The sequence below is a fragment of the Myodes glareolus genome, chromosome 2, assembly GCF_982192425.1.
Source record: "Myodes glareolus chromosome 2, mMyoGla1.1, whole genome shotgun sequence".
Taxonomy (NCBI): domain Eukaryota; kingdom Metazoa; phylum Chordata; class Mammalia; order Rodentia; family Cricetidae; genus Myodes; species Myodes glareolus.
Window position 1 is genome coordinate 68484364 of NC_142027.1, and position 25635 is coordinate 68509998.

The 25635-nt window shown below is 48.7% G+C and overlaps 1 protein-coding gene and 1 pseudogene across 2 annotated transcripts in view; both read right to left on the minus strand.

The window, feature by feature from the left end:
* Positions 1–14681, minus strand: part of Muc4 (mucin 4, cell surface associated) — a 60152-nt gene extending 45471 nt beyond the window's left edge. For both annotated transcript variants that reach the window (XR_015736261.1, XM_087901229.1), the window contains exon 1: positions 14498–14681. Coding sequence is in view for 1 of the 2 variants with exons in the window: in XM_087901229.1 (XP_087757355.1) it covers positions 14498–14666 (169 nt within the window). In the remaining variant the exon portion in view is untranslated. The remainder of the gene's footprint in view (positions 1–14497) is intronic.
* Positions 14682–24083: 9402 nt separating this feature from the next.
* LOC146895628 (glyceraldehyde-3-phosphate dehydrogenase pseudogene) lies at positions 24084–25428 on the minus strand (annotated as a pseudogene).
* Between the last annotated feature and the right edge of the window lie 207 nt (positions 25429–25635).

Genomic DNA, 25635 nt, shown 5'->3' on the forward strand with positions numbered 1-25635 from the left:
CTAATGAGCTTAGACTTAAATTGACTGAAGGAAGATATTTTATAGCATTGTTATTTTTTTAAGCATTGTTATTTTTTGAACTGAAATGGAATCTCTCCTTTTTCCTTGTGCTGGAAATGGGAACAAGAGCTATGGGAATTCCAGACAAGCCTTGTACTCACCTCCGGGCTTCAAGCCTGTTTTCAGCCTAAGTGCTTACAAGTAGCTGGAAAGCAGCCAGTCACAGAGAGATGAACGGCCGAGAAGGAGTTCAGGTTCATGTACAATCTTAGAATTGCCCCTGACTCATTCTATCCCTCCTCCCGTCTCTGTCTCCACGACACAATGGTCTCAAATTCACAGTCATCCTCCGACCTCAACCTCCCTAATGTGGGATCATGGGCCTAAACTGTCACACCCAGGTCCTTCATTTGCTTCTTAAGAGTGCCATTCAGACTTTCAAGTGAGAGGGGCTCTGAATCAGCTTGGTTTACACAAACCAAGGGACTTCATTAATAGCAACTGCTTCCTGACGAACTGTCTACACTGCTGCAGACGCACGGGTAAACTCAGCTGCAGAGTGAGCGCCTTCCTGGAAACTCAGCAGACATTGGAAGATTGTGGAGTCCCAGCTCTACATGACTTTGCTAGGATTTAGAAGAAGGGTGCTTTTTGGCTGATTTTATAACGCTAATGTAACTGTAACATTAAAACTAAACAAGCCAGACGGTTGGTGGCACATGCCTTTAATCTCAGCACTCAGGAGGCAGAGGCAGGCAGATCTCTGTGAGTTCGAGGCCAGCCTTGTCTACAAGAGCTAGTTCCAGGACAGGTTCCAAAGCTACAGAGAAACCCTATCTCGAAACCCCCCACCAAGAAAATATTTAAAACTATACAAAGACAATTCAGAAAGAAAAGCTAAAATGGATAAATCTTGGTAATAACATACCCAGAAAATATCCTAGACAAAATATTAGCAAGTCCAACCCAACATTAGATTTTTTTTTAAAGTATGTTATAGACAAGCCAAATTTAAACCAGAAATGTAAAATGAATGTAAGACCTAATGAAAAATCACCACAGAAACCCCGAGGAGGAGGGAAAGTGACCATCCAGGGACTTAAGTTATTGAAAAGCTATGCATTATTCTGCCTTTCTTTTAAGTCCTAAAGGCCAGATGTGGTCATTCACACCTGTAAACCCCACACCTGGGAGGCTGAGACAGGAGGATTGATTATGAGTTTGATGCCAAGTTGAAAAATTTGAAGAGGAAAAAAAGCAAGTTCTGGGCTGCTGAAATGGAGCAGAGGTTAAGGGTGCTTGATGACCTGAGTTCGCTGACCAGGATCCACATAGTGGGGAAGGGAAAACTGACTCCCACAAGTTGCTCTATGACCTCAACATGCATACCATGGCGTCAACATGCATACCATGGCGCGCACACACACTTTCACACACACATGCATGAACACACACATAAGCTCAAATGTAAACAAACTAGTTTCTACCAAACTGTTAACCTTTTATCTTCACCAATATAGCCTAATAAACACTGTAACAGGGTCAGTAAAGATAAAGCGGTGGAGGCATTTCCTGTAAAATTAGAGATCAAGCCAAGATGCCGCCAGCTGTTGTTAAGATGGAGGCCTTGGCAGGTGCGATGCAGGAAAAGTAAACAGAAGATGTAACGAATTTCTTTTTATATAGGAAGGGAAGGAGAAAACCATGACTGTCTGAAGATAACAGAATCATGAACATAAGAAAGCAAATTGGGGCTGGGGCGCTTGTAGCTTGTAGCTTCCAGCCCCGCGTGTCATCCCCATAGCCAGTAGGAAAACAGACATCTCAAGAAAGAAGAGAGAAAGGGAAGGAGGGAGAGAGGCATAGGGAGAGAAGGAGACGGAGAGAGGGGAGGGAGAAAGAACAACCCTTTTGTGTTTACAAATTATTAACAAAGTTTTACATATATGATCAAAATTTGAAACAACTTCTTCCCTAAATGTTAGTGAAATACAAACATTTTAAAAACTGTAATGTTGGGGCTGAAGAGACGGCTCAGAGGTTAAGAGCACTGGCTGCTCTTCCAGAGGACCCAGGCTCTATCCTCAGCAACCACACAGTGGCTCACAACCACATAGTGGCTCACAATCATCTATAATGAGATGATGTGCAGCCATACATGCAGGCAGAACCCTGCATACATAATAAATAAATAAATAAATAAATAAATAAACAAACAAACAAACAAACAAACAAATCTTTTTTAAAAATTTGTAATGTTTATGTAGTAATACAAAGTCCTGAGGACAAATGTAACTAAAGATATATTTCATCTTTATGGGCAAAGTCACAAATAACCTCATTGAAACATGTAAAAGAAGGCAAGATCATTTTACTCTTTTGAGAAACATAGTTAAAAAACAAACAAAAAAATTTCATAATCTTATTATCTAGACATTGTTCTTTTTCCCAAGATTTTTCTATGTTTCCCAACACTCAGGAGGTAGAGGCAGGTGGATCACTGTGAGTTCAAGCCCAGCCTGGTCTACAGAGAGAGTTCTGGGACAGCCAGGACTACACAGAGAAAAAGAAACTCTAAATAAGACAGTGTGTGAGTGTACAAGTGTGCGTGTGTGTGTGTGTGTGTGTGTGTGTGTGCGTGTGTGTGTGTGTGTGCAGCCTCACTTAGCCACTGCATTATTTTAACCTTGCCTTACACCCTGAGTGTTTCTCTGTATCATTATTTTCATAAACAGGGAAATTGATCTTTTGTGTCTTGGGCAATTATTGTCTCCCTTCTCTGACCTCAAAGCCTGCAAGAATGGGTCAGAGGGGAGTGGGTGAACTCAGACCAACAGCAAGGCTTCAGATACTTCATGAAAACTCTTTGCTGATCTCTCAAGACTCCTTCCTAGCAATGCCCTACCCGGCATCCAGAACCTTCATGTTCCTGCAAATGGAGCAATGGGGATAGTGGCTGCCCTTTCCTGGGGAACATTCGCTGCCTGCCCTCCTCTCTACAGTAGTGAGAACTCGGAGTTAGGAGCACTCCGTTGTTTTTAGTTTACGATTTTTTTTGTTTTGTGTGCTTGCCTATGTACGTGCACCTGCACTTGCCGAAAGGGTCAAAAGTCAATGTCAAGTTCCTTCCTTGATGCTTCTCCATCTGATTTGTTAGACAGGGTTCCTCACTGAAACTAGAGCTTACTGAGTCAGCTAGACTGGCTGGCCAGCGAGTTCCAAGAACCCAGAGTCTCTGCCTTTCTGCGGGGATTGTAGCTATGCGCAGACGAGCTGCTGGTAACCAAACTCGGGCCCCCACACTTACGTGATCTTACAGACCGAGCTACCTCCCCAGGCCTGGTAAATTTTTTCTTAATAAATCTCACCTTGAGCTTGTCCCATATGTTGCCAGTACATATGTGTGATGCTCAATGTGAGAGAGTTTATCCATACCCCTGCAGAACAGTGGGTACCATTTCTAACACTGGATAAAAACATTAAATAATATCCATCAGAGGATTTCGTTGTGGTTTGTGGGGTTTTATTATGTTGTTGGTGCAAGTAAGGAAGCGAGCATCTATTTTTCACTTGCTAACACTATATATATATATATATATATATATATATATATATATATATATATATTTAACTCACTGCTGGGTAACTTGGCTGTGTCAGGGCTATAAGTTCACTGACTACCTCTGCACGTCATGGTCAGCTTTGTTTCCATTATTTCAGCTCATTTCCTAAATATAAGTCTCTATTAGAATTAATGGTTAATACCATCGTATAAAGTTCTTGTTATTCATGCGTAGTGAGAACTAATTTATGACCAAAGTGCCCTTGGGCCATCGACAGTCTAATTTTCTAGGTGTAGATGGAATCTGGGAATTTGTATTTTAGTAGTATCCAGAGAGGTTCTGGTCTCTGTTGCCTATGGACCACATTTTAGGAAACACTATTCCTAAAGTAAACTGATGGATGTGGAAATATGATGGGAATATCTCTTACACTCGAAGAGACGAACCTCAAAGCCAAAATTAATAATACACCTTAAGACTTAAGACTTCTAGCCCACTGTGTACCCAGCCTGTTTGTTTAACCTACCTTTAAGAGAACAAGGTTAACACCCAACCTTGTCTTTGTTGAAAGCAACAAATAGGTTGAAAATCAACCTTATAAAACAGTAGTCTTCCGGGCACTGGCAGCAGCGTGTGGGTATGACTTGGTAGCATTTATTCATTTGGTTTTTTTGTTATCTGAGTCAGCGGGGGTTAGTTGGAGTGGCTTAATTCCTTGTGAAATTGTTAAAGATTTCTATGAGGTGTCCCCCATCCATTCCCCATGTGGTGCTTTCTGCGTTGTTCAGAGCCAAAGCCTTTGATTAGGGACAGACAGACACTGGAACAGACAACATTCAGGCAGACAGAGATTCAGACTCACGCAACAGACAAAGTGAGAGAAGTGAGGGAGGAGAGAGGAGTGGAGAATTTAAACCTGGGCTTGGTCTCAGTAAAAAGACCTTGGGTGGGGTGGGGGGACCTCTTTATTTCTTTCCCCTACTACCTGATATATTTTTGGTAACTGTGAGTTTCTCATTAATATGCTTAAACTAACACTGATAGCATCTGTTTGTTTGTTTTTTAAATGTTAAGGGTTGGGGTATAGCTCAGTGGTAGAGAGTGTGCTTAGCCAGGCCCTCAGTTCAAATCCAGCACCAGAAAGTAAGAAAACTCAGTATAAGCTAAAACCGTCTTCCTAATGCTACAAGGCCCAGAAATGCGTGATCTTCACCAAGCTGTGCTCTAGAGCTGGGTCTCAGTTCTGTCCTTGCCCTTGAGCGCTGCAGGGGTGAGCTGGCCTCATCTTTTCCAAAACGCAATGGGCCTGGCGTTCTCTTGTAGCCGGACACACAGCACACAGGACAGAACGAGAGCTCAGAAACCTCCCTGCAGAGGGCCAGTCTCCAAAAAATCAGGTTTCTCCCTCCTTGCCCCTCCTCATTTCCTGTGACTCATGGTGGTTCAGATGTCACTGAAAAGTCACTCAACTTAACCTCTGCATCGGGCCATCCCCCAGGAAACATTCCTGACTTTCCTGGTCCCCATCTCAAGTGAGAAGGGGCAGAATCTCCCCTGTCAGGCTGTCCCTGTCCAGGGTCCTGCCCGCGGTCCACTGGCAGGCTTTTCTCTCCCCAGTGTCCTGTTTACTGGCCACTCACAGGCTACTCCTCTGCCCTGTGTCCTGTCTGCTCTACTCCCTCAGCTGGCTTTATCCATCCATTCTTCGCCTAAGCGTCTCTTTCTGCACCCCCCTTGTCCGCCAACAACCACATTCAGGACTCATTGGCTTTAAGCTGTGACCATCCGTCTTGCATCTTCTAGCTCTGGCTGACATATTGTCTTGATTGGTTGATGCTCACCACATCACGCCTCTGCTCTCCACCACAGTCATTTCACCAAAACCAAACTCTCCGAAGAATCACACATAACTGTCCCCTCGAGCCCCAGGGGCTCTGTTTCACCTGTCTCCCTCCACCCATCTGTTCATTTGTTAGCTCTCTAGTATGTACCGAATGAGGCTTCAACCTTCTTTCCTTCCCCTTAATATTCACCAGCATCGCCCTATCAGGGGTATGGTTTCAGGGCCCCTCCCTCCACGCTGCCTGCTGCTCCGCCCCAGATGGAGCAGTAGTGCCTCTGGGTGACATCTTCAGGTCTTTCCCTCTTTCTTTCTATGTCCCCAAATCTACTACTCACCTCTTGGCTTTTCACCCATATCCCAAGCTCCCTTTTCAGCACCACCACGCAGCTTCTGCTCTGCAGTATGCCCAAGCCGAAACGTCCATCTCCCTCCTCTTGTTAATTGTTAATAGCAGTTTCCAGAAGTCCCGGCTGGTACCCTCTGACTCACCTTCCATTTCTTCCTCTTCCCTGTCCCCAGCATTACAGTTTGACACCAACTATTGTTCCCCCAAATGACTCTCCTTCGTGTCCCTTGTTCTCTTTGCTGGGTCATTCTCACTGCTCCCCCCTCCACATTGCTCTTCCTAAGTTTCCTGTTCCCTGCTTTGGATACAGTGTGAGCTTGCATCTAATATGACAGTGAGACCTTTACATGGAAGGTTTGAGGGGAGCCGTTGGGTCAGCTGGAAGCATGTCCTAGGGAGGGATTACGGGACTCCCATCTCTCTGGCCTCCTGTTTTGGTCAAGTGACCACTCACTCTCATATATACTCTGACTGGCCTGCTATGGGGTCCTCCCCAGAGCTTATGTGTATATTATATTTGCATTCCAAACCGTGGGCTAAATGAAATTCTTTTCCTTATCCACTTAACGCGCCTCTGGGATTTTTGTTCCAGTAACGGAAAGTTGGCTAATACATTCCCAATCCATGCTTCCCACACACTACTGCTGGATTGATTTTAGTGACAAGGACCAGGAAAAACTGCTCTATATTGCCTGCACTGGAAGGAAATTGCTTGAATGCTGAGGGCATGGTTCTAGCTGCCACATAAAATCCATGGAGACGGGTCATTTCTTCATATCTGTGATACGATGCATAGATTAGGATCCCAAAGCAATTCTCAGAGGGAGGCCACTTGCTAATGACTGACCTTCTTCTGGTCATGGACGAGTGTCTAAGAATACTATCGGTGCATTGGTATGCATGACACGTTGGCTTCTGTAAGGCATGGACGTTCTCAAAGCGTTCTTGGACTCCGGGTAGTTTTGTGGATAGCATGTCTCCATGTTGAGTCCTGGAACATCAGCCTGCCTTTGGGACTAACTAGCCCATACACCAAACTGCTTTGTTTGCCCTTGGTAGCACATTTGAACTCTGTGAATAATAAAAATACTAATTTTGCACATGCTTTATGCCGTATGTCACTAATAGTGTCCCCTATTGCACAGTGAGAAAACTAAGGCTAAAAAACTTGCCCAACTTCTCCTGTAAAAACTTGAAGATGTGAGCTGCTGCTCAGGTTCAGGACCACCACATCTGGAGGGTCGAAATGGGCTGAGCTGTGGAGGTTGACCTGTCCCAGGTTCTTGGCCTGCCATGTTGATGAAGAACTAGTCCTGAGGACAAGTCAGGCAAAGAACGTGACACTGGAACCTTTCCAACTATTCTTCTTCCTAGGATGATCAATGTGAGTTGTGGCTGCTGTCCTTTTCGGGTGGCAAAACCACTGTAGAAGATACATGTGGTCCGGCCTAAAGTGAAAAAGTTGTGAAGTTCTATGAGACGAGAAGCTTTATCCAGGGATGGAGAGGCCATTGGAACCAGCTCTGACATAGACCGGCTCTGATGTGGACCGGCTCTGACGTGGACAAGCTCTGACGTGGACCAGCTCTGATGTGGACCGATTCTGACGTGGACCAGCTCTGATGTGGACCAGCTCTGACGTGGGGCTGTGCCTTACAGCTATGTCCTGGACACCTCCGTACACTCTCTGATCCCTCTAGCCTCAACAGTGTCATGCCTCCCAGCTGTGTGGTACTTCTCAGGGCTCCAGGGATGGCTTTGAAAGTGAAAACAGGTGTCACTCTTTGCAGTGGCCCTCTGGTGACTCCACGGTCATGAGAAGGTAATGGGTGTGTTGTTGATTAAGGAGGAGTGGTGAAGATGACAAAAGAGAACATTCTAGAAGGGTGGAGTGTCATACCCAGAGACACCCAGTGAAAACAAAACCTTCACCTTGCAGTTTCTGTGGGCTGAGGCTGCATCTTAGCACCTGGTCTGTTTGTCTTGGGTTTCTCCTGGAACTAGAGGTGAAAGACACACAACCAAATCTCCCACAATGCATCACTTCCCCACTTTCCCTTCTTGGCTGGTGAGCTCTCTGTAGGGTTGCCTGGGAGAGAGTAGAGTCCAAGCGAAGAGCCCAACGGTGCCTCCTGAGCAGCAAATGCTGTGGAAAGTGTGAAGAAGTTGAGAGAGGAAGAACCAGCCTTCGCTGTGGGGAGTCGAGGGCTATCTGTGGGCATACCAGCCTCAGAAGCTACCCACCACTGTGCATTTCTCTTTTATCTGTCTTAGAATTCAAGACAAGAGAAGAGACTAACTGGAATACTTGAGAGAGGCTGGAGCAGGGCCAGGCTTCCCGAGATGATGCCATCAGTTCTTTTGAATGTACTCCCTAGGCCCTGCCTTTTAGTGCCTTCAAATGAGGTTGGATGGAGAGTTAGGTTGCACCCAATATTCCTGCAATTGTCATGCTAACCCTAGGACAAGAAAGAGGCCCACGAGACAGTTACATGACCTGAGATGTGCCCCTCCCAATAGCATACTTGCTATTAGTAGCTGAAGGACCCAAGAACAAACTTAGATTTAGTGGATATCCCCAACTCAGATGGGAGCCAAGAAAAAACAGGCTCTAAAACCAAGATGGCAGTGGTTGGCGGCCACACTTCTGAGAACTGAAGCTGGGCTGGTAATGCAGAGGTTATAGTGGGTCTTGGTACTTTATAGATCGTCTTGGAGTTTCTGGATGCATCATCTCCCACATGCTTGGAGAAATGAGGAGAGGTGACCTTGCTCAAGACAATACCACAGGTAAAGAAGCACCTGAATGACCGGCCTCGTTTGATGGCTCCAACAGACGCAGCTAGGAAGAAAGGTGGAGCCTCGTTTTTTAGAGTCCACTGTGGGAAGAGGCTTCTGGAAGGTCTTCCTTGGTGACACAGACTTAAGGTTTTAAGGTCAGCACAGCGGTGTGACTTCCCTACTGTGAGAGGAGATGAAATCACTTGAGGAAGTCGGGGTAACGATAGGGACATTATTGCATGGTTCCCTTGAACTCTCTTCAGAAGGGGACTTGACTTGCGACAGAAGGGGAGTGATTATGGAGGAACAATGGTGACTTGTTGAGACTCCTGCCCAGCACGGTGCCTTTAGCATCCCCTAACAAGATTCTTTCCGAGAAGGATGAGGACAAGAAATAGCAGAAGCCGGAGTGGCTCAGGGCCAGCATCTAGAGTGAGACTAGTCAACATTTGCTGCATGACTTGGGCTCACTCGGGATGCATATCTAGGAAACCGGGACAATGACAGATACTTGTAACACCCACAAGGCCACGTCTGTGAAGCACTTAGCCCTCCACCCAAGCTCACCAGGTATCATTTGGCATTTCTGGGTCTGATTTCTGTGTCTCTACAGAGTTGCTACAATGCCTGCCTCTGCTGCCTTCACCCTCCCCAGCTCCCTTTGCCGACCCCCAGCCAGCATCATCTGCCTGAAGCCTCACTGGCTCCTGGCTGCTTTTTTTATTCCACTGCAACCCCACCGTGTCCCTTTCCAATCACAGTGTCCAGGACAATCGTTAGAAAGAACTTTCGAAAGCCCGCGCAGGTTGTTCCTTTACTGACAACCACTCACTGCCTGCCCATGTTAACGACTTAAAATCCATAATCCATCCCGCAGCCTGCCGGCCCTGCAGGATCTGGCACCTGCCACCTCTTTAGACCTCCAAGGGGCCAGTCTCTTTGGGAATGTTCCACACGGCCTTGCCCTGATGACTCATGCCTGGCATCCCGTCCCATGTTTCCTCTTCAGCCCTGAGGACTCGGCTCTCACACACAACAGCTCCTCGGAGGCCTTACCAGACTCAGTCTAAACGAAGCCCCCTCAACATCTCCTTTACAATCCTCCTTCCCCGGGAACACTTCTGCAACTCTTTCATGCCTGTCTGCATTTGGCAAGATTGTAGCTCCAGGATGCTGGGCCAGGGGCACCTGAGAACAATGCCAGGCGCACAGAGGAGGCACACCTCTCTTGGTCCTTTAAATTAGCAAATAAGTGAGTGATGGCTCTCCCTTGTCAACATTCCTGTTCTTCCCTCTAGGGGTGGGGCGGGCTCGTTGGAAAGTTTGTTTGTGGACAGCCGCATGTGGCAAGGGAAACCTGGATTCTTCTCCCAGCTGCCTCGCTTCTGGGTCATAGGCCTGAACCAGGTCACCCAAGTTAGAGAGCTTTGGGAGGCAATGACCATGACTTATCCATCTTCGTGTCTGAAGTCACTGGTGTGCGTAGGCTTTCAGGAAGCGAAGCGAACAGCTTGGAAGCCTGAGTTGCTTTGGCCCTGAATTCACCACATGGCGCTGTTTGGAGTCCAAAGTACAGAGGTGCTCAGTGAGTCCTTAAACACACGCACGTGGAGAGGCCAGAGAGGCCCACCACACAGACCAGGCCCGCTGTGAGCACGGCCACCCTCATTAGGGGTTTTATGTGTCACAACCGCCCCATTCCTAGGAAAATGTTAAGAGCAAAACCTGAGGTGCCAACAAGTTGCACTCATTTTGGTTCGGCTACTATGTCGATGCCAGAAAGTAAATGCGCTCAGCCTAGCAGAAAGATACATAATGAAGGCGAAGGTTGAAACTAGGAGGATCCTGACCCGGCCTGGAGGGAAGTGGGCCCACAGGCTGCTTTGTGGGTCTTTGTGAGGCATTTAACCCACCAAGAAACCAGAACACAGACCCAGTAGCAAAGGCAATTTCTTTAAGCACAGAAAAGACCAACTGCTTCTTGGCCTCTCCTGGCAACGAAGACACAAGCCACTCGTTCGTTAAGCAGGGACTGGGCCATCCCGTCTCAGAAGCCAGGGCCTAGGGAAGACTGCCCAGGAGAAAAGACCCCCGGAAACAGCAGTCAGGGCATAGGGAAGACTGCCCAGGAGAAAAGACCCCCAGAAACAGCAGTCAGCTGAGCATGTTTTGGCGCCGTGGCAGCGCGGTCCTTCCGGTAAGCTCAGGCAATAAGCCACATTCAGAATAAAACTGGGTAGCACGCACAACTACTGGTAAGTCCTGGGGTGCTCAAACCTTCCACCTGAACCAACAGAGGTGCCTGGTCTATTTCCTGGCTCCAATGTATGTACACCCTGCCTCTTAATCCCGCCCACTCCACCCCCATCAAAAGGATCTCTCTCAAGGAAGTTTGTGTGGCTCCTCTTGATGCAGTCTCATTATCCTTATGATGACGATGCCACATTATAGGACACTGAGACCTTAGAGCTGAGTTCCTCCCCTGTCACACCTGTTGCCAAGCCCTTGGCCTGCATCGCCTTGCTTTTCACGGCAAGACCTCTTGTACAAAGGTCCTCTTTTTTTGGATGTCCCTGGGCAGGAGTGAAGGCCTAGGGTCAGATGAGTCTGTGAAGTTTTGGTGGCCTCGACTGTAGGCTGGGGAGGCCTTTTTCAGACAGTCGACAAGATTGGTCGTTCTCTGAAAGAAGACCAACGGGACCATACCCTGTGGCCATAGATCTCCTCCTCCATCCCTGCACTAGTTTTGGCCTCAGAACCTCCCAGCAGTTACTCAAGATGGTGATGTCACCTCTGTTACTAGGTCACTGACAGTCCTAACGGGAGAAACAAGGAAACATGGCCGCCGGGCTTCCTTCTGAGTCATTCCTGCCAGGAGCCACAGAGTTGTGCTCCTGGTCCGATCCACCTCTATCCTCAACCTTCACTCTGGAGAGCCCTGGCTTTACTGGAAATGGCTTCACCTCTACTCCTCTTTCGTGAGAGTTCTGTGCTTTCCACCTGACCCGGGGCCAATGGCTCCAACACCTTCAGAAGTGGCCGGGACCAGGGGAAGGTCCTGCCAGCAGGTGTGAACAGGCAGCTCAGACCCAAACATATGCCGGGACCTTAGTAGACCCCTCAGGGAGTCCGAAGGAACAGGACTGAGGAACCTCAGAAGCTGCCTTAAGCAGGTTAGTGACGGGATTTTCCCAGGAAACCACTTGTAATGCTCCAGCTCCTGCTCTACGCTCCGCTGCTACCCCCACCCCACCCTCCTAGATCTGCTCCTGCATCACAGGACTCAGTTCCAGGACCAGCCATACTTTCCTGGGTCATTCATCTCCGTCACCCTCCCTTCCTTCTCTGGTCACAGCCCCCTACTCTCTCCGTCACCTGCACCCTGCATCCTCTCTACAGAACACAGAGTTTAATGATCCAAATACTTCGAGGCAGGTGGGAGCTGGTACCAATACTTTTGGTGTTGACTTTGGGAAGAGTTTTAGAAATATCTTTTATTTATTCATTGACAACTTCATGTAACTAAACAACGAATCTTGATCATATCGACACCCATATATATATGAAAAGTTCTCATGCTATAGCTCAAGCTGGCCCAGACCTACCTAAATAGCCCTAAAACTATTTAGGCTATCCTTAAACTCACAGTAATGCTCTTGCCTTAGCCTCCTGAGTGCTAGAACAGACTTGAATCATCAGATCTGGCTTTTTAAAAAATGCTTATTTTATGTGTATGAGTATTTTGCTTAAATATATGTTTGCCTGTCTGATGTTCACAGAGGCCAGGAGGCGGTATCAGATCTCTATGTTACCTAGGTTACACACAGCTACGAGCTGCCAAATGGGTGCCAGGAACTGAACCTGGATCCTCGAAAAAAGCAGCCAGTGCTCTTAACCTCTGAGCCATTTCTCCAGCACTTCTCTCAGGATTGAACTCGGGGCTTTAGGCTTGTTAGACAAGCAATCTATTGCTAAGCTATATCCCAAGTGCTAGAGCTGACATTTTACTTTATTTTGTGTTTTGATATTGGGATCATGTAGCCAGGCTTACTTTAAACCAGCTATGTATATATAGCTGAGGATGACTTTGAACTCCCAATCCACTTGTCTCTACCTCCCAAGGACTAGGATTACAGATACGTTATACCATGTCCAACCCCAAGAGTTGAATTTAAACCACAGAATGTAAAAATTTAAGAACTGGGCAGAAGGCGTAGTTTAATAGTACAGAATATATGGTTAGCACAAGCAAGGACCTGGGTTCGATCTCCAGCACCACAAAAACAAAAGCAAAGCCGGGCTGGGGTGTGGTGGTTAGTATAGTGCTTTCTGAGCATGTGCAAACCCCTTTCAATCCTCAGTACCACACAAACTTAAGAATTTGTTGTGGTAGTTGCTGTTGCTTTAAGTCTCTCTATGTAACCCTGGTTGTCCTTAAATTCACAGAGATTTACCTGCCTCTGTCTCCCCAGTGCTGGGATTAAAGGCATACGTCACCATAACCAGAAAATGTAGGAATTTAGAAAATCGTATTGTGGCTTTCACTCCTTTGCTTTGAATATAGAGAACAGAGGTCTGGAGAGTTAGGATAAAACTTGCACTCAGAACCAGGACGGTTAGCAGCAAAGGTCAAAGCGACACGGCTCCCATGGCAACCCTTTCTTCCCAGCTATGGAGAAAGCCCTGAGAAGCTAGCCCTTCAGTACTGTTCCTTCTGGGTCCCCGAAGGACCCACTCAGGGAGCCACATCTATTTCAGCCTAGGTTCTGTCTTCACATCTGCTGGCAGGACCCTCTCCCAGTCCTGGGCCACCTCTGAAGGTAACACTCCTTACCTCACAGGCATGGGAGCCTGGAAGGCAGGTGGTTGCGGGAAGCTGCATTTGCTCTTTGACAAGATGTCAAGGAAAGCTAGTGCACGCTTGTAATCTCAGTGCTCAGGAGGCTGAGGCAGGAGGATTACAGATTCAGGATTGATTTAAGCTTCATACTGAGTTACATAGTGAGAGCCGCTCTCTAAGAGGAGGAGGGGAGCAAGGTGGAGGAGGGATGAAAGACGGGCTACCGCACTTTTCCAGCAACCACCTCACGCTCTGGATGGCGTGCCCCTCTAACCTGTTCCCTGGAAAATACTGCCTTCAGTGAGAGCTTCCCAGACCTGTTGAGATGGGCAAAGAACTCTATTCTGATCTGGGCTCCTGGAGCCTCGCCCTTCACAGAACACTCAGGCACCCCGATGCACAAAATGAAACTTCAATTTGGAATCAGACTGGCAGCTAGGGAAGAGACAGGAAGAGGTCTCAGGGTCCTGGGGACCATCCCCAACAGGCCTTGTGCCCATCTGATTGTAAGGAGATGAGGCTGTGATGGGCCAAGACTGGCGTAAAATTTTAGAATAGCAGGAGGCTTTTTTATTTTGGAGACAGCACACTGGCTGCTCTCAGCATCTCTGCTGCTTCTGCCTGGCTTCTGTCCCCACCACGCTCCAAGCTGACCTGCCTCATCTCTTTCAATTCTGCTTTCTTCTCCAGTTTTCCCCTTTATGTTCGCTTTGCTTTGAATCATTGATTTCTCATCCATCTTGTTCTCTGACATCTTTTTAAGAGTTTCTCTTTGGCGCCTGTCACCGGCTTATCTGTTTTCCCCTCGCTGTCTCCCCTCAACTCTCTTGCTATGGTTCTGCCTCTTTCACTCTCTATGAATGAAGGTCTGATCCCCTCCACCATGGGTTCACCAAACCAGACCACTCCTGCTCCCAAGACATCTCCCTTTTGCTCTGCCTCTTCTCTCTGTCTTTCTAGTGTTTGTCCCTTTCTATCTTTCGTCTTCCACCTCAGCCCATACCTACCCTTTCACACTTCTTTCTCTCCCCCTGCTCCTTCTCTTTCTCCACTCCTCTCTTCCATCCCCCTCCCTGAAGCCAGCCTCCCCTGCCCCAGAACTCTATTCCAGATACATCACTTACCAGCTAAACAGAGGCAGCTCAGACACAGCCAGGGGACCCTCCAGTGAGGCCCTCTCATGGCTCCACAGAGTCCCGTAGGCCCGCCCGGGAAGCTCCAAAGCACAGAAGCAGCAGCAAGAGGAGCAGAGGAGCGCCTGCCCCACTGGCTGCTGGCCCCAGACAGGTGCATTTCCCTGTAAGGGCCAGAATGAGTACCAGGGGGAGGAGGACAAAAGAAGGCGTGGCCTCATGCCAATCATCCTTGCCCGGGCTTTTCTTTCCTCAATCCTCACTCCCTTCCCCCCACCAGGAAAAAAAAATAATACCTGTACACCCAAACTGCTCCTTGTCAGCTTGAGCCAAGTGGGAGGAAGGGAGGGGAGGAGAGGGATGTGGGGAAAGTGAAACAAGACTGACAGGAAGCGAGAGACAGCACCTTCCCTTCCCTGGGACCTCTCCTCTCTCTCCTAGGTCAGCAATGGCCACAACTACTGCAGGAGTCAGCTGGATCGGTTCAGAAGAAAAGGTGGGGACAATGAGGAAGGAACAGCACAGAGGAAGTGACTTCAGGGCTGTGCTAACAGGAGGAAAAAAGAGAGATTTAGGGAGCGTGAGAGCAACCATATACAGTAAGGGGTGGAAATAAAAGTACTGTATAATCCGTATTTTGGAAGGGGTGGTGAGACCACCTGCTCATAACAGCATGTGAAACCTGGTAGAAGTCTTCTGTCCAGGATGGGGATTACCTGAGGCCACCAGGAAAACAGCTTGAGGGATCTGCCGGGATTAGCAGGGTTGATGTAGAAACTGGATGGAAAGTTTATCCATAATCTGGAAGTGGTGAGGGGTGCTCCTACAGATCTGGGGGCTTGGATCACCTCATTTTGGAACTCACCATTTTGGGTCACCTCTCAGTACTCAAACTCAAGCGAGAAAGGATATGAAGCCCACTGTATTCCAGGCAGGGCTCTGAGGTTGATAGGGGGCAGTTTTTATTGCTGTGGCAAAGAAACTGAGAGATTTCTCCTTAGCCACATCATGAAACTGCTTCTAGCGCACCAAGGCGCCATTCTCCGAGTGTGTCTGTGGAGTGGCTGGTCCCAGGGCAAGGACAGAGCCCAAGATGAGGAGCCAGTGTTTCAGCATGCTCAGGCAGAGACAGTCTAGCCACGGCAGAGTAGTGGCTGGCAGTTCCATTTTACAGGACCACCTCAGAAGACAGTGGTAGACTGACACCTGCTGCCCCTGGGAGGGAGACGTCCTGGTGTGGCCCAAGCTGCCACCCTTATCGTGGAGACACTATAATACGCTGCAGAGACATGCCTGATGTCCCAGGTACCTGCTCACAGACATGCGTGGGTATGGAGGTCAGAGAACAGCCCTGTTGTCGTTCCTCAGTCACCACCTACCTTTTCTTTGAGGAGGTGGGGGATCAAAGTCCCTCATTTACCTCGCCAAACCACTCCATTGCTTTTTAGGAGCACAAAAGCCAGAATGGTAGAGAGGGATGTGAGGCATCCGGCACCTTGACAGGGTAGCAGGAAGTTGTCATGAAAACAATTTGCATAGGTACCCTTGACCCTAGGGGTCATTCTTCTATATCAGCCCTTGTTTTCTTTTAAGATTTATTAATTAATTTCTAATTCGCATGCATGTGTGTACACCACAGAAACCTGAAGACCCAGACGAGGGCATCATATCCCCTGGAACTAGAGGTACTGGCAATTGCGAGTTGCCATGTAGGTGCTGAGAATCGAACCCAGGTCCTCTCAAGAGCGGCATATGTTTCTCCCACTGAACCATTTCTCCAGCCTCTGTGTCAGTTCTTGCCCATGGTTTCTCCCTGTTGATTTGTCACCTGGGTTTTTGTTTCTTTTAGTTTTGTTGAAACAGTGTCTTGCTATATAGCCTGGAAATTTTGATCCTCCTGCCTCAGCCTCTAGAGTGTTGAGATATTAGGACTGTGCTACCATTCCTAGCCCATCATTGTTAATGATGGTGGTGCTGCTGCTGCTGATGGTAGTGGTGGTGGTGAAGGTGGGAGTGGTGGTGGTGCTTCTGCTTCTGGTGGTAAATAATGGTGATGGTGATGATGGTGGTGATGGTGATGATAGTGGTGATGGTGGTGAGGATTGTGGGGGTACTGGTGATGATGGTGGTGGTGGTGGTGATGGCGGTGGTGGTGATGGTGGTAGTGGTAGTGATGATGTTGCTGGTGGTAGAGGTAGTAATGGTGATGCTGCTCGTGGTGGTGGTAATGATGGTGGTGGTGGTGGTGGTGTTCTTTGTTTTTGTTTTATTGTTTTGGTGACAGTCTCTAGATTACACCTTCTCATCCACAAAGGTCAATAAAAACTCCAGGTCACAACAAAGTAACAGTTGACGTCAACCTAACACAGATAATCTTCCAGGAGCTGATCAGGACTCCTGAGCTTTAGAAGGAACTTTGTTATCCAGAGTAAGTCACAATCTCTTCCTGTCTTGTTTTTCTCATCTGAAAAAAAAAAAAAAAAGGAGATAATGACCATTCTGTGAGAAGCTGTGAGGCTGAAGTGAACTTACAGCGGAGAGAGTGCTTTACCAATGTTAAGACACCAGTGGAGGGCATCTGGCTTGTGGTTCATTTTGACACCATCCTAGCAGAGATAAATGCAGCAAGCGGGGAAAGAGAAAGAGTCTGATGTTGAGACCTAAGCTTGTCTGCCCACAAAGGTCTCTCCGGCCTCACTTTGGGTTTTTCAGTGCTGGGACCATGAGAGGAGGTCTGTGATATTCCCCTTATCCCCCTCCCTGTCTCTCTGTTTCCTTGTTCAGCTTTCCTGCTGAGCCCAGCTCCTTGTCCTACTCATTCCCCAGTGTTAGGTGTCTGTAGTGATGCCTCCCTCTTCGGCCGGTTGAGTCATGAGGAATATTTCTTCTTTTCTTCTGCCCTCCAAATGCATCCTATGGGCAGGGTAGAGGAGCCTACCATTGGCTTCTCTGAGCTGTACCCTGTCAAGACCTCCTGTGACTGCTGGCCACTGGGTTTGCTGCAGGCAGGATCTGAAAAGGGGAGGAGGAGGCCAAAAAGAACTCACAACTTAGGACACTGGAGTGATGCTAAAAGCTTCCCCCATGGTAGAACAACTGCCTGAAACCAACAGCTGAGCCCAGGACAGAAAAGTCAGGATCACTTTTCTGCATGTATGTGTACATACGTGCACACGGTCATGCATGGGTATGGAGGTCAGAGAACAACGTTGGTGTCATTCCTCAGTCACCGCCTATCTTTTTGAGGGGAGTAGGGGATCATAGTCCCTCATTTACCTAGACAAATAGGTTAGGTTGGCTGGCAGAGAGTCCCAGAGATTCATCTATCTCCATCCTCAAAGTGCTGGATTACAAGAACACACGCTTACACCTGGTGTGTTTTATGTTGGTTCTGGGGCTTGAACTTGGGTCCTTGTGCAGGCAAAGTAAGTATTTTACTAATTGAGTTCTTTCCCTAGCCATCCTAAGGGGCATTTCTCTTCAGATTCTAGTCCCAGTTTTTTTGGGGGGGTGCACTAAGTAACTCACTGACACATATGCTATACCTCCATGCAACTTGGAGTATTAAGGACGCTACTCTGGACTAAACAAAAGTACTGGAGTGAGACATGGCAGGAAGCAGAACACTCATTAGAGCTCATTACGTCTTGAGCAAACAGGCTTCCAGCTAGCCTGTGGGCCCCAGTGCGTGCCCCTCGACTCTGTACACTGCTGATTACTTCCTTGTCTCACTGAGGGAAGACAGGGGTTACAAGAGGTGAGCGTGCACTCCTCTCATTCCTACGTCACGGTCAGGCTGGGTGATCAAGCGACACAGAGACTGCCGATTTCCTCCATGGTTCTTTCCCTGAGTCACACACTGAATTGGAGTCTGAGCCAGGTCTTCCTGGCCCAAAGTGAAAGAAGGGAGTTGAACGGAGAGTTCTTATTATATGTTTGTCTCTCTGTTACTTCCCCATGGCAGACACTGAGGTGGCCTTCGTTGAGTTGACTTGCCTGCTACCTGTGAGGAGAGAGCCCCAGCTGTGAGGAGAGAGCCCCAGCTGTGAGGAGAGAGCCCCAGCTGTGAGGAGAGGGCCCCAGCTGTGAGGAGAGGGCCCCAGCTGTGAGGAGAGAGCCCCAGCTGTGAGGAGAGAGCCCCAGCTGTGAGGAGAGAGCCCCAGCTGTGAGGAGAGAGCCCCAGCTGTGAGGAGAGGGCCCCAGCTGTGAGGAGAGAGCCCCAGCTGTTTTAGCAGTCATCATCATGCCCTTCGTCAGCTGGCCCTATGACCAACAACTGAACAAAGTAAAGACCATGTCCATCCTGGGACTTCCTCAGAGTTCCCACAGTGTGGGTGATGTCACAGCTCTGCTGCTTCGTCCTCCTGACGGCTCCTATCTCCTTAATATGGGGCCCGCCTTTTCACCCCAATGCTATCTCCGTTTCCAACAGGACCCAGCTTGAGACTAAGTCGAAGGAGTTGACCATTTCAGAGAGGAACTGGCCTTCTGAAGTGGAACTCAGACCTAGGTCAGTCCTACCGCACAGCCTGGCCTCTCTCACGGGTTCATAGACAGCCACACTGCAAGGAGGAATATGGCCTGCTGGCCCTTGTACCCCGCTCTGCATGCTCCGTAACCATGTGATGCCTGTGACCTGTGGGCAAAGGCAAGATCCTCGCACTGTAAACGATAGTGAGGAGAAGGACTGACACGCGACCCCATGGCTGGATCCAGCAACCGCGTGCCGGATGCTGATGTCTCTGGATCCAGCAACCGCGTGTCGGATGCTGACGTCTCTGGATCCAGCAACCGCGTGCCGGATGCTGATGTCTCTGGACCCAGCAACCGCGTGCCGGATTCAGTTGTCTCTGGACCCAGCAACCGCATGCCAGATGCTGACGTCTCTGGATCCAGCAACCGCGTGCCGGATGCTGATGTCTCTGGACCCAGCAACCGCGTGCCGGATTCAGTTGTCTCTGGACCCAGCAACCGCGTGCTGGATGCTGATGTTTCTGCAAAAGAGAGAGCCAAGGTGAGGAAGGAAAGTTCCGTTGCCCGCAGCCCCAGTCCCAAGGCCAGGGTGGAGGCATTTGGCATTTGGACCACACAAAGGCCACCATCCTCCTCCAAGGATTGAGTTTCTCAGCGTCTTTCTCTGAAAGTGCCAAGCATTTTCAGAGCGATTAGCTCATTGCCCTTCTCGCTTTACCAACATCTGGACATAGTCTCCCCACGAATCAGGGGCTGCTCTGGGTGCCCAGGAGGCAGAGAAGGCCAGGGTTGGCTTAAAGCCCAGGATTCTTAAATTCTCCTGACTAAAGGCCAACTTTAGTCAGAAGGAAACCAAGACCAGGAAGTTCACCACAGCAGGTCAGAAAGGCCCTCGGCTTTCTCCCCTGTGCCCCACAGCTGGGCTCGCTCTTGTGAAATCCAAACTAAAGAGCCCTAGCTGAGTCCTAGAGTGGTGAGAGACATGGAGTCTAAGTCATACTTCCAAGGAGGGGTGTGACTCAGCTTTCAGGTGCTTGAAACCAGGTAGGTTTCCTATTTGCTTTCTGCTTAGCCTCCATGTTATTACTAATCTGGTTTGTACCGTCTTAATAGACCGGTTAGAACCTCTGCCCCCCCCCCCCGGTCTAAAGCTCTATGATGAGAAACATGAAGAAACATGAGTATCCATGATGGGCTTCCCTCTCCCATCAGTATCATGGTGTCCATAAGGAGGGCCAAACCCAACGTTGTCCATACACATAAAATTGGAAGATATATCCCAATGGACAGAGTGATCGTCTAGTTATACAAGGATCTGGGCTTAATTACCAGCCCCACAATTTATCCATTAATCTCTTCAGTAATTTTTCTAATCCAGGTGGTAATACTGAAATCTCAGTATTTGGGAGGTAGAAGTAGTGGGATTGTGAATCCTAAACTAGCCTGGGCTACTTAGACTCCCGTCTCAACTTAAAATTAGTTAATTTAAACTTTCTGTTTTATAAAGATAACACATGCTTATTATGGAGCTAATGCAAATATTTAAGAGAAGATGAACATCATTAGCTGGGCAGTGGTAGTGGATGCCTCCAATCCCAACACTCGGGAGGCAGAGGCAGGCATTGGGACTATAAGTTTGTGCCCAGCACTTGAGGGACAGGCAGGAGGATCTCTGTGCATTGGAGGTCAATTTGGTCCACATAGTGAGTTCCAGGACAACAAAAGCTGCATAGTGAGGCCCTGTCTTAAACAAACAAAGAAGAATATGATAAATTAAAAGCCTATGTAAGGCCTGGACATGTGGCACATGCTTTTAATCCCAGCGTTGGAGAGGCAGCAGCACACCTGGCTAAACTTAGCATATTCTTGACATAATTTGTATCCATACTTTAACAACTAACTTTAACCCTAACTGTGTCCGTTGTTACAAGCATCTCGTCACTTTCTTTTCCCTTTTGAGACCTGTGGCCTATGACACACCACCCTCCTGCTCCAGCTTCCTGAGCGCTGGGGTGTGTGCCACCACGCCTGGTGCCCTCACACGTGTTTAAAGACAACGTCATATGTCACCGAAGGCCACCATCTGCATCCTGCGTCTGTATAACTTGTTTAACTGACTCGGACACTTGGGTTGTTTACAGTCGTCTCTGACACAAATCACGTACAGATGACAGTTTTTGTACCCACAGCCCCTTCTGTCTTTAGGCTCAATCCTGGTGAGCTTCGTTCTACAGGTTATAGCAGGAAGTTGACATGAATTGGCTTACTACAGAATATAACATGTTTTCTCGGACATCTAGGGGGTCGATTAAGTCTTCTAATGCTGACAGCCTAAAGGCAGAGGCACAGCCAGGAGCAGGAAGGGATAATTACTACTTCGCACGGGGTTTGAGAAACAGGTGGAGTCCCCCGAGACTCCTTCCTGGGTGAACTTCCAGCCATAATGCATGACCAAGTACCAGGTATCTCAGCTGAATACCTTGGCCTTGAGTCTTGGTCGAGTGAATTTTCTAGAGAAAATGATGCAAAAATAATTTGAAGAATTAAAGAGGGAGCGAGGAGTGGTTGAGTCAGCCCGGCTTTTGGAGTAGGAGCGGTGGAAGCTGTTCTACAGCTGGGGAGTGAGGCCTGCTCTTTCCCCACCCTGGGAGAGGGACTGGCTGAACCCAGAGGCCAAGGAGGCAGAGGGAACAAAGTTGGGGAGTCCCAGCAAGTTCTCTGACCCACACTGTGAACAGTGGAAGCAGAGCGTAAACAGAGGTGAGCCTGGCAACCCAGCAGCCAGTAGCAGCCCGACCCCACGTCCCAGACACCAAGCCTGGAGTAGGGACTGATGAAAGGGACAAGAAGAGGGCCTTGAGGAAAGGCCTCTGGGTCTGTGGCTTCGATCTGTGCTGTGCGTTGTGCATGGGTAAGACTCAGTAAAGGCAGGCCGGAAGATGGCTGTACAGACACGGGTAGCATATTCGGCAGCCCCAAGTCGCTCAAAGCTATTCTCTCGCAGTTAAGAGAACATGATGTCTAAAATCAGGGCATTGCAGGACCATGCTCCAAGGGTTCTGGCAGAGACTATTCCTTGCCTTCTCCTAGCTTTTGGGGTGCCAAGCCCCACTTGAAGCTCTTGAACTTAACTCCTCTATTATCTTTCTTCATTGTCATATGTCACATGACCATTCCCCCTCCCCTGTTCATCTCCTCTTTTCTAAAGCTACCTTGTCACTGGACAAGGGCTCACCTAATATAGTATGACTCAGTCTGACTTACCCAGTGACAGCTTCAAAGACATTTCCGAATAAATCCACATTCTGAGGTTCCAGTTGACATTCTGGGGGTCCAGTACAAAGCCCTTATAGTAAACATGGGGAAGAGTAAATGTTTGGGTCATTACATGGGCGTTCCGGGGTAAATAAAGCATTTGCCTGGAACAGTCACTGCCCTAGCTGATGGGTGAGCTTCTGTAACAGCAGGCCAGCAAGCGGTCCATTTCATCCTGGCCTGGTCCTGGGAACCAAGGAGTCACAAGCCAGGCTGGGTAACCAAGAGAAACAGCTGGTTAATTCCTAACCTGGCGCCCACACACTACCCAAGGGGCCTGAGGAGAAGTGGTAGACGCAGAAAGGCCAGAGCCTGGTGGTGCTGGCCATCCCCATCCCCTCTGGCTTCAGCTGTCTTCTCTCAAAGGTGGACTAGCTGACAGTTAGATACCAGTTTCACATGTTCTAGCTTCCTCTAGAACTCCAAGAGACTAAGGGTGAAAGAGGGCACGGGGACAGGAGGACAGTGGGTTTAAGAATAAGTTAGCCCCACCCCAGCCTCAAGCTTTCCACTGCCAGGTGTGTCAGTCAACTTCCCATGTGCCCACAATGATCCCCAGAAGACCTAGATATAGGGGAGAAGGGGGGAGACGAGGGGAAGGGAGAAGAAGGGAGGGAAGGAGAAGGGAGAACAGGGGAGGAGAGGAGAGGAAAGAGGAGGAGAGGAGAGGAGAGGAGAGGAGAGGGGAGGAGAAGGGAACGGAGGAGAATGGGAGAAGAAAGGAGGGGAGAAGAGAGAAAGAGAAGAGAGGGGAGAAGAGGGGAAGAAGGGGAGAGGGGAGAAGGGAGGAGAGGGGAGGGAAGGTGAAGGGAGGAGAGGGGAGGGGAGGAGAGGGGAGAAGATAGGAGGAGAGGAGAAGGGAGGGGAGGAGAAGGGAGAAGAGAGGAAGAGAAGAGAAGAGAGGAGAGGAGAGGAGAAGAGAGGAGAGGAGAGAGGAGAGGGGAAGGGAGGAGAAGGGGGAGAAGAGGGGAAGGGAAGAAGCAAGGGGAGGAGATGTTGCTTTTCTTGGGGGCTGGAGAAATGGCTCCATGGTTCAGAACATTTATGATTCTTTCAGAGGACCTGAATTCACTTCCCAGTTCATGTCAGGTGGCTCACAACTGCTTGTAACTCCAGCTGCAGAGACTCTGATCCTTGTACTGGCCCTTGCTTGCACAGACACACATACATGCATACACATAATTCAAAATAAAAACAAATCGTAACGAAATTGAGTACCCCCAAAAGCACTTGGAGCATCCTCCTTTCCGGTCTTCCTTCCTACCCACAAGCCCTGGGAGATGGAGGGAGAGAGGATAACAATGAAAACCCACATCCTATGTGACAGCAATAATGAAAGAGGTTTCCTTGATATAGGATAAACCGCCCAGGTCCAGGGGAGCCTCTGGCCTGCTTTTCTCTGAGAGTGGCCACTGCTGCACCCTGTAAGGCAGAGCGGGTACTGGGAGAGTAAGGGCTCTGGTGTCATTCTGGGCAAGTGACTTCCTAGATGGGCCTTGGTCTCCACAGCAGGGCTATAGTAACCACCCCGGCTAGCCTAGGACAGAGTTGATCCTCAGTGCATGATTGTGGGATCCATGTGTGCCCTCCAAGGACAGCAGACATGGAAGACTGTCACTGAGCAAGAGTGGTGGTAAGCACCTGTAATCTCAGTGCTTAGAGGCTGAGACAGAACCATCAAGAGAGCGCTAAGGCCAGCCCAGCTACATAAATAGTCTCGGAGACTGTCTTAGAGATTGAGAAATCGGGAGCTAGGGAACAAAGAGACAATACAACCAAACTACTGAAAATATAACCTTATTAGAACAAGAAGATGGATTTGAAAGGACATTTTTATCAAGGGTTGATGTTTTTCAAGGGTTTGTGGGGTTTTGTTTGTTTGTTTTGAGTGGTGCAATGAACTTTATTGCTAGTATTTAAGGACTCTCTAAGCTCCTCCCATTATTCTAGGGGTCTGGAATGGAAACTGAGGGGAGATGCTTGGTGTTTGGTGGCTGAGCGGGTACAGAGACTCCTCAGCAGCTGAGGGCCTCGCTCTTCTTTCTTCTTCCCGGAATGGGTGGTCCAGGCCTTCTTACTCCCTGGAGGCCATGGGGGCCATGAGATCCACCACCCTGTTGTTGTAGCCATATCCACTGCCATGCTAGGAAAGTTTTACAAACTTTTCACTGAGAACAATGCCAGCCCAAGCCTCAGAGGTGTGAAAGTGAGCTTCCCTGTTAAAGTCACAGGAGTCAGCCTGGTCCTCAGTGTAGCCTAGGATGCCCTTTAGTGGGCCCTCAGATACCTGCTTCACCATCGTGACGTCATCGTATTTGGCACCTTTCTCCAGGTGGCGTGTCAGATCCACAATAGACACACTGGGGGCAGGAACACGGAAGGCCATGCCAGTGAGCTCCCTGTTCAGCTCTGGGATGACCATGCCCACAGCCGTGGCAGCACCAATGGGTGCAGGGATGATGTTCTGGGTAGCCCCACGGTCATCATGCCACAGCTCCCCAGAGGGGCCGTCCACGGTCTTCTGAGTGTCAGGGATGACGTGGACTGTACAGGACCATGAGTCCTTCCATAATGTCAAAGTTGCCATGGATGACCTAGACCAGGGAGGGCTAAGCAATCGGTGGTACAGGAAGCATGACGGACAATCTTGAGTGAGTTGTCATAACTTCTCATGGTTCACACCCATCACAGACACGGGGGCATCAACAGAAGGGGCAGAGATGATGACACTTTTGGCCCCATTCTTCCAGTGCCCTTGCCTTCTCCGCGGCGGTAGAGATACCAGGAGATTCCATGACATACTCAGCACCAGCATTGCCCTATCTGACTCTGGCAGAATCTCTCTTCTAGAAGATGGAGATGGCCATCCCTTGGTGACAAAGTTTCCTTTCTTAGCCTTGACTGTGCCATGGAACATGTCATGGGTAGAACCATACTGGAATGTGTAAAGCAGGTAGTTGATGGCAATGAATAGGTCATTGATGGCAGCAATAGTCATTCTGCCAGAATTAAAGACAGTCTTGAGCCCAAATGGCCAAATCTGTCTACTCTGACCTTCACTATCGTGTCTGGGGACAAGACTGGCAATGCATCAGAAGATGTGGCTGTCTCTAGAACAGAGAGGAGCAGAGAGTTTTTATTTAGTATTTATTTATTGGAACCAGGTATTATTGTGGTGCAAATCTTTAATCCCAGGGCTCAGAAGGCAGAGGTAGATGGATCTCTGTGAGTTCCAAGGTCAGCCTGGTCCATATAGTGAGTTCTGGACCAATGAAAGTTCCACAATGAGGCCCTTTCTCAGAAAGGAAAGAAAAGATTTTTGTTGCTGTTGTTGAGAGAGA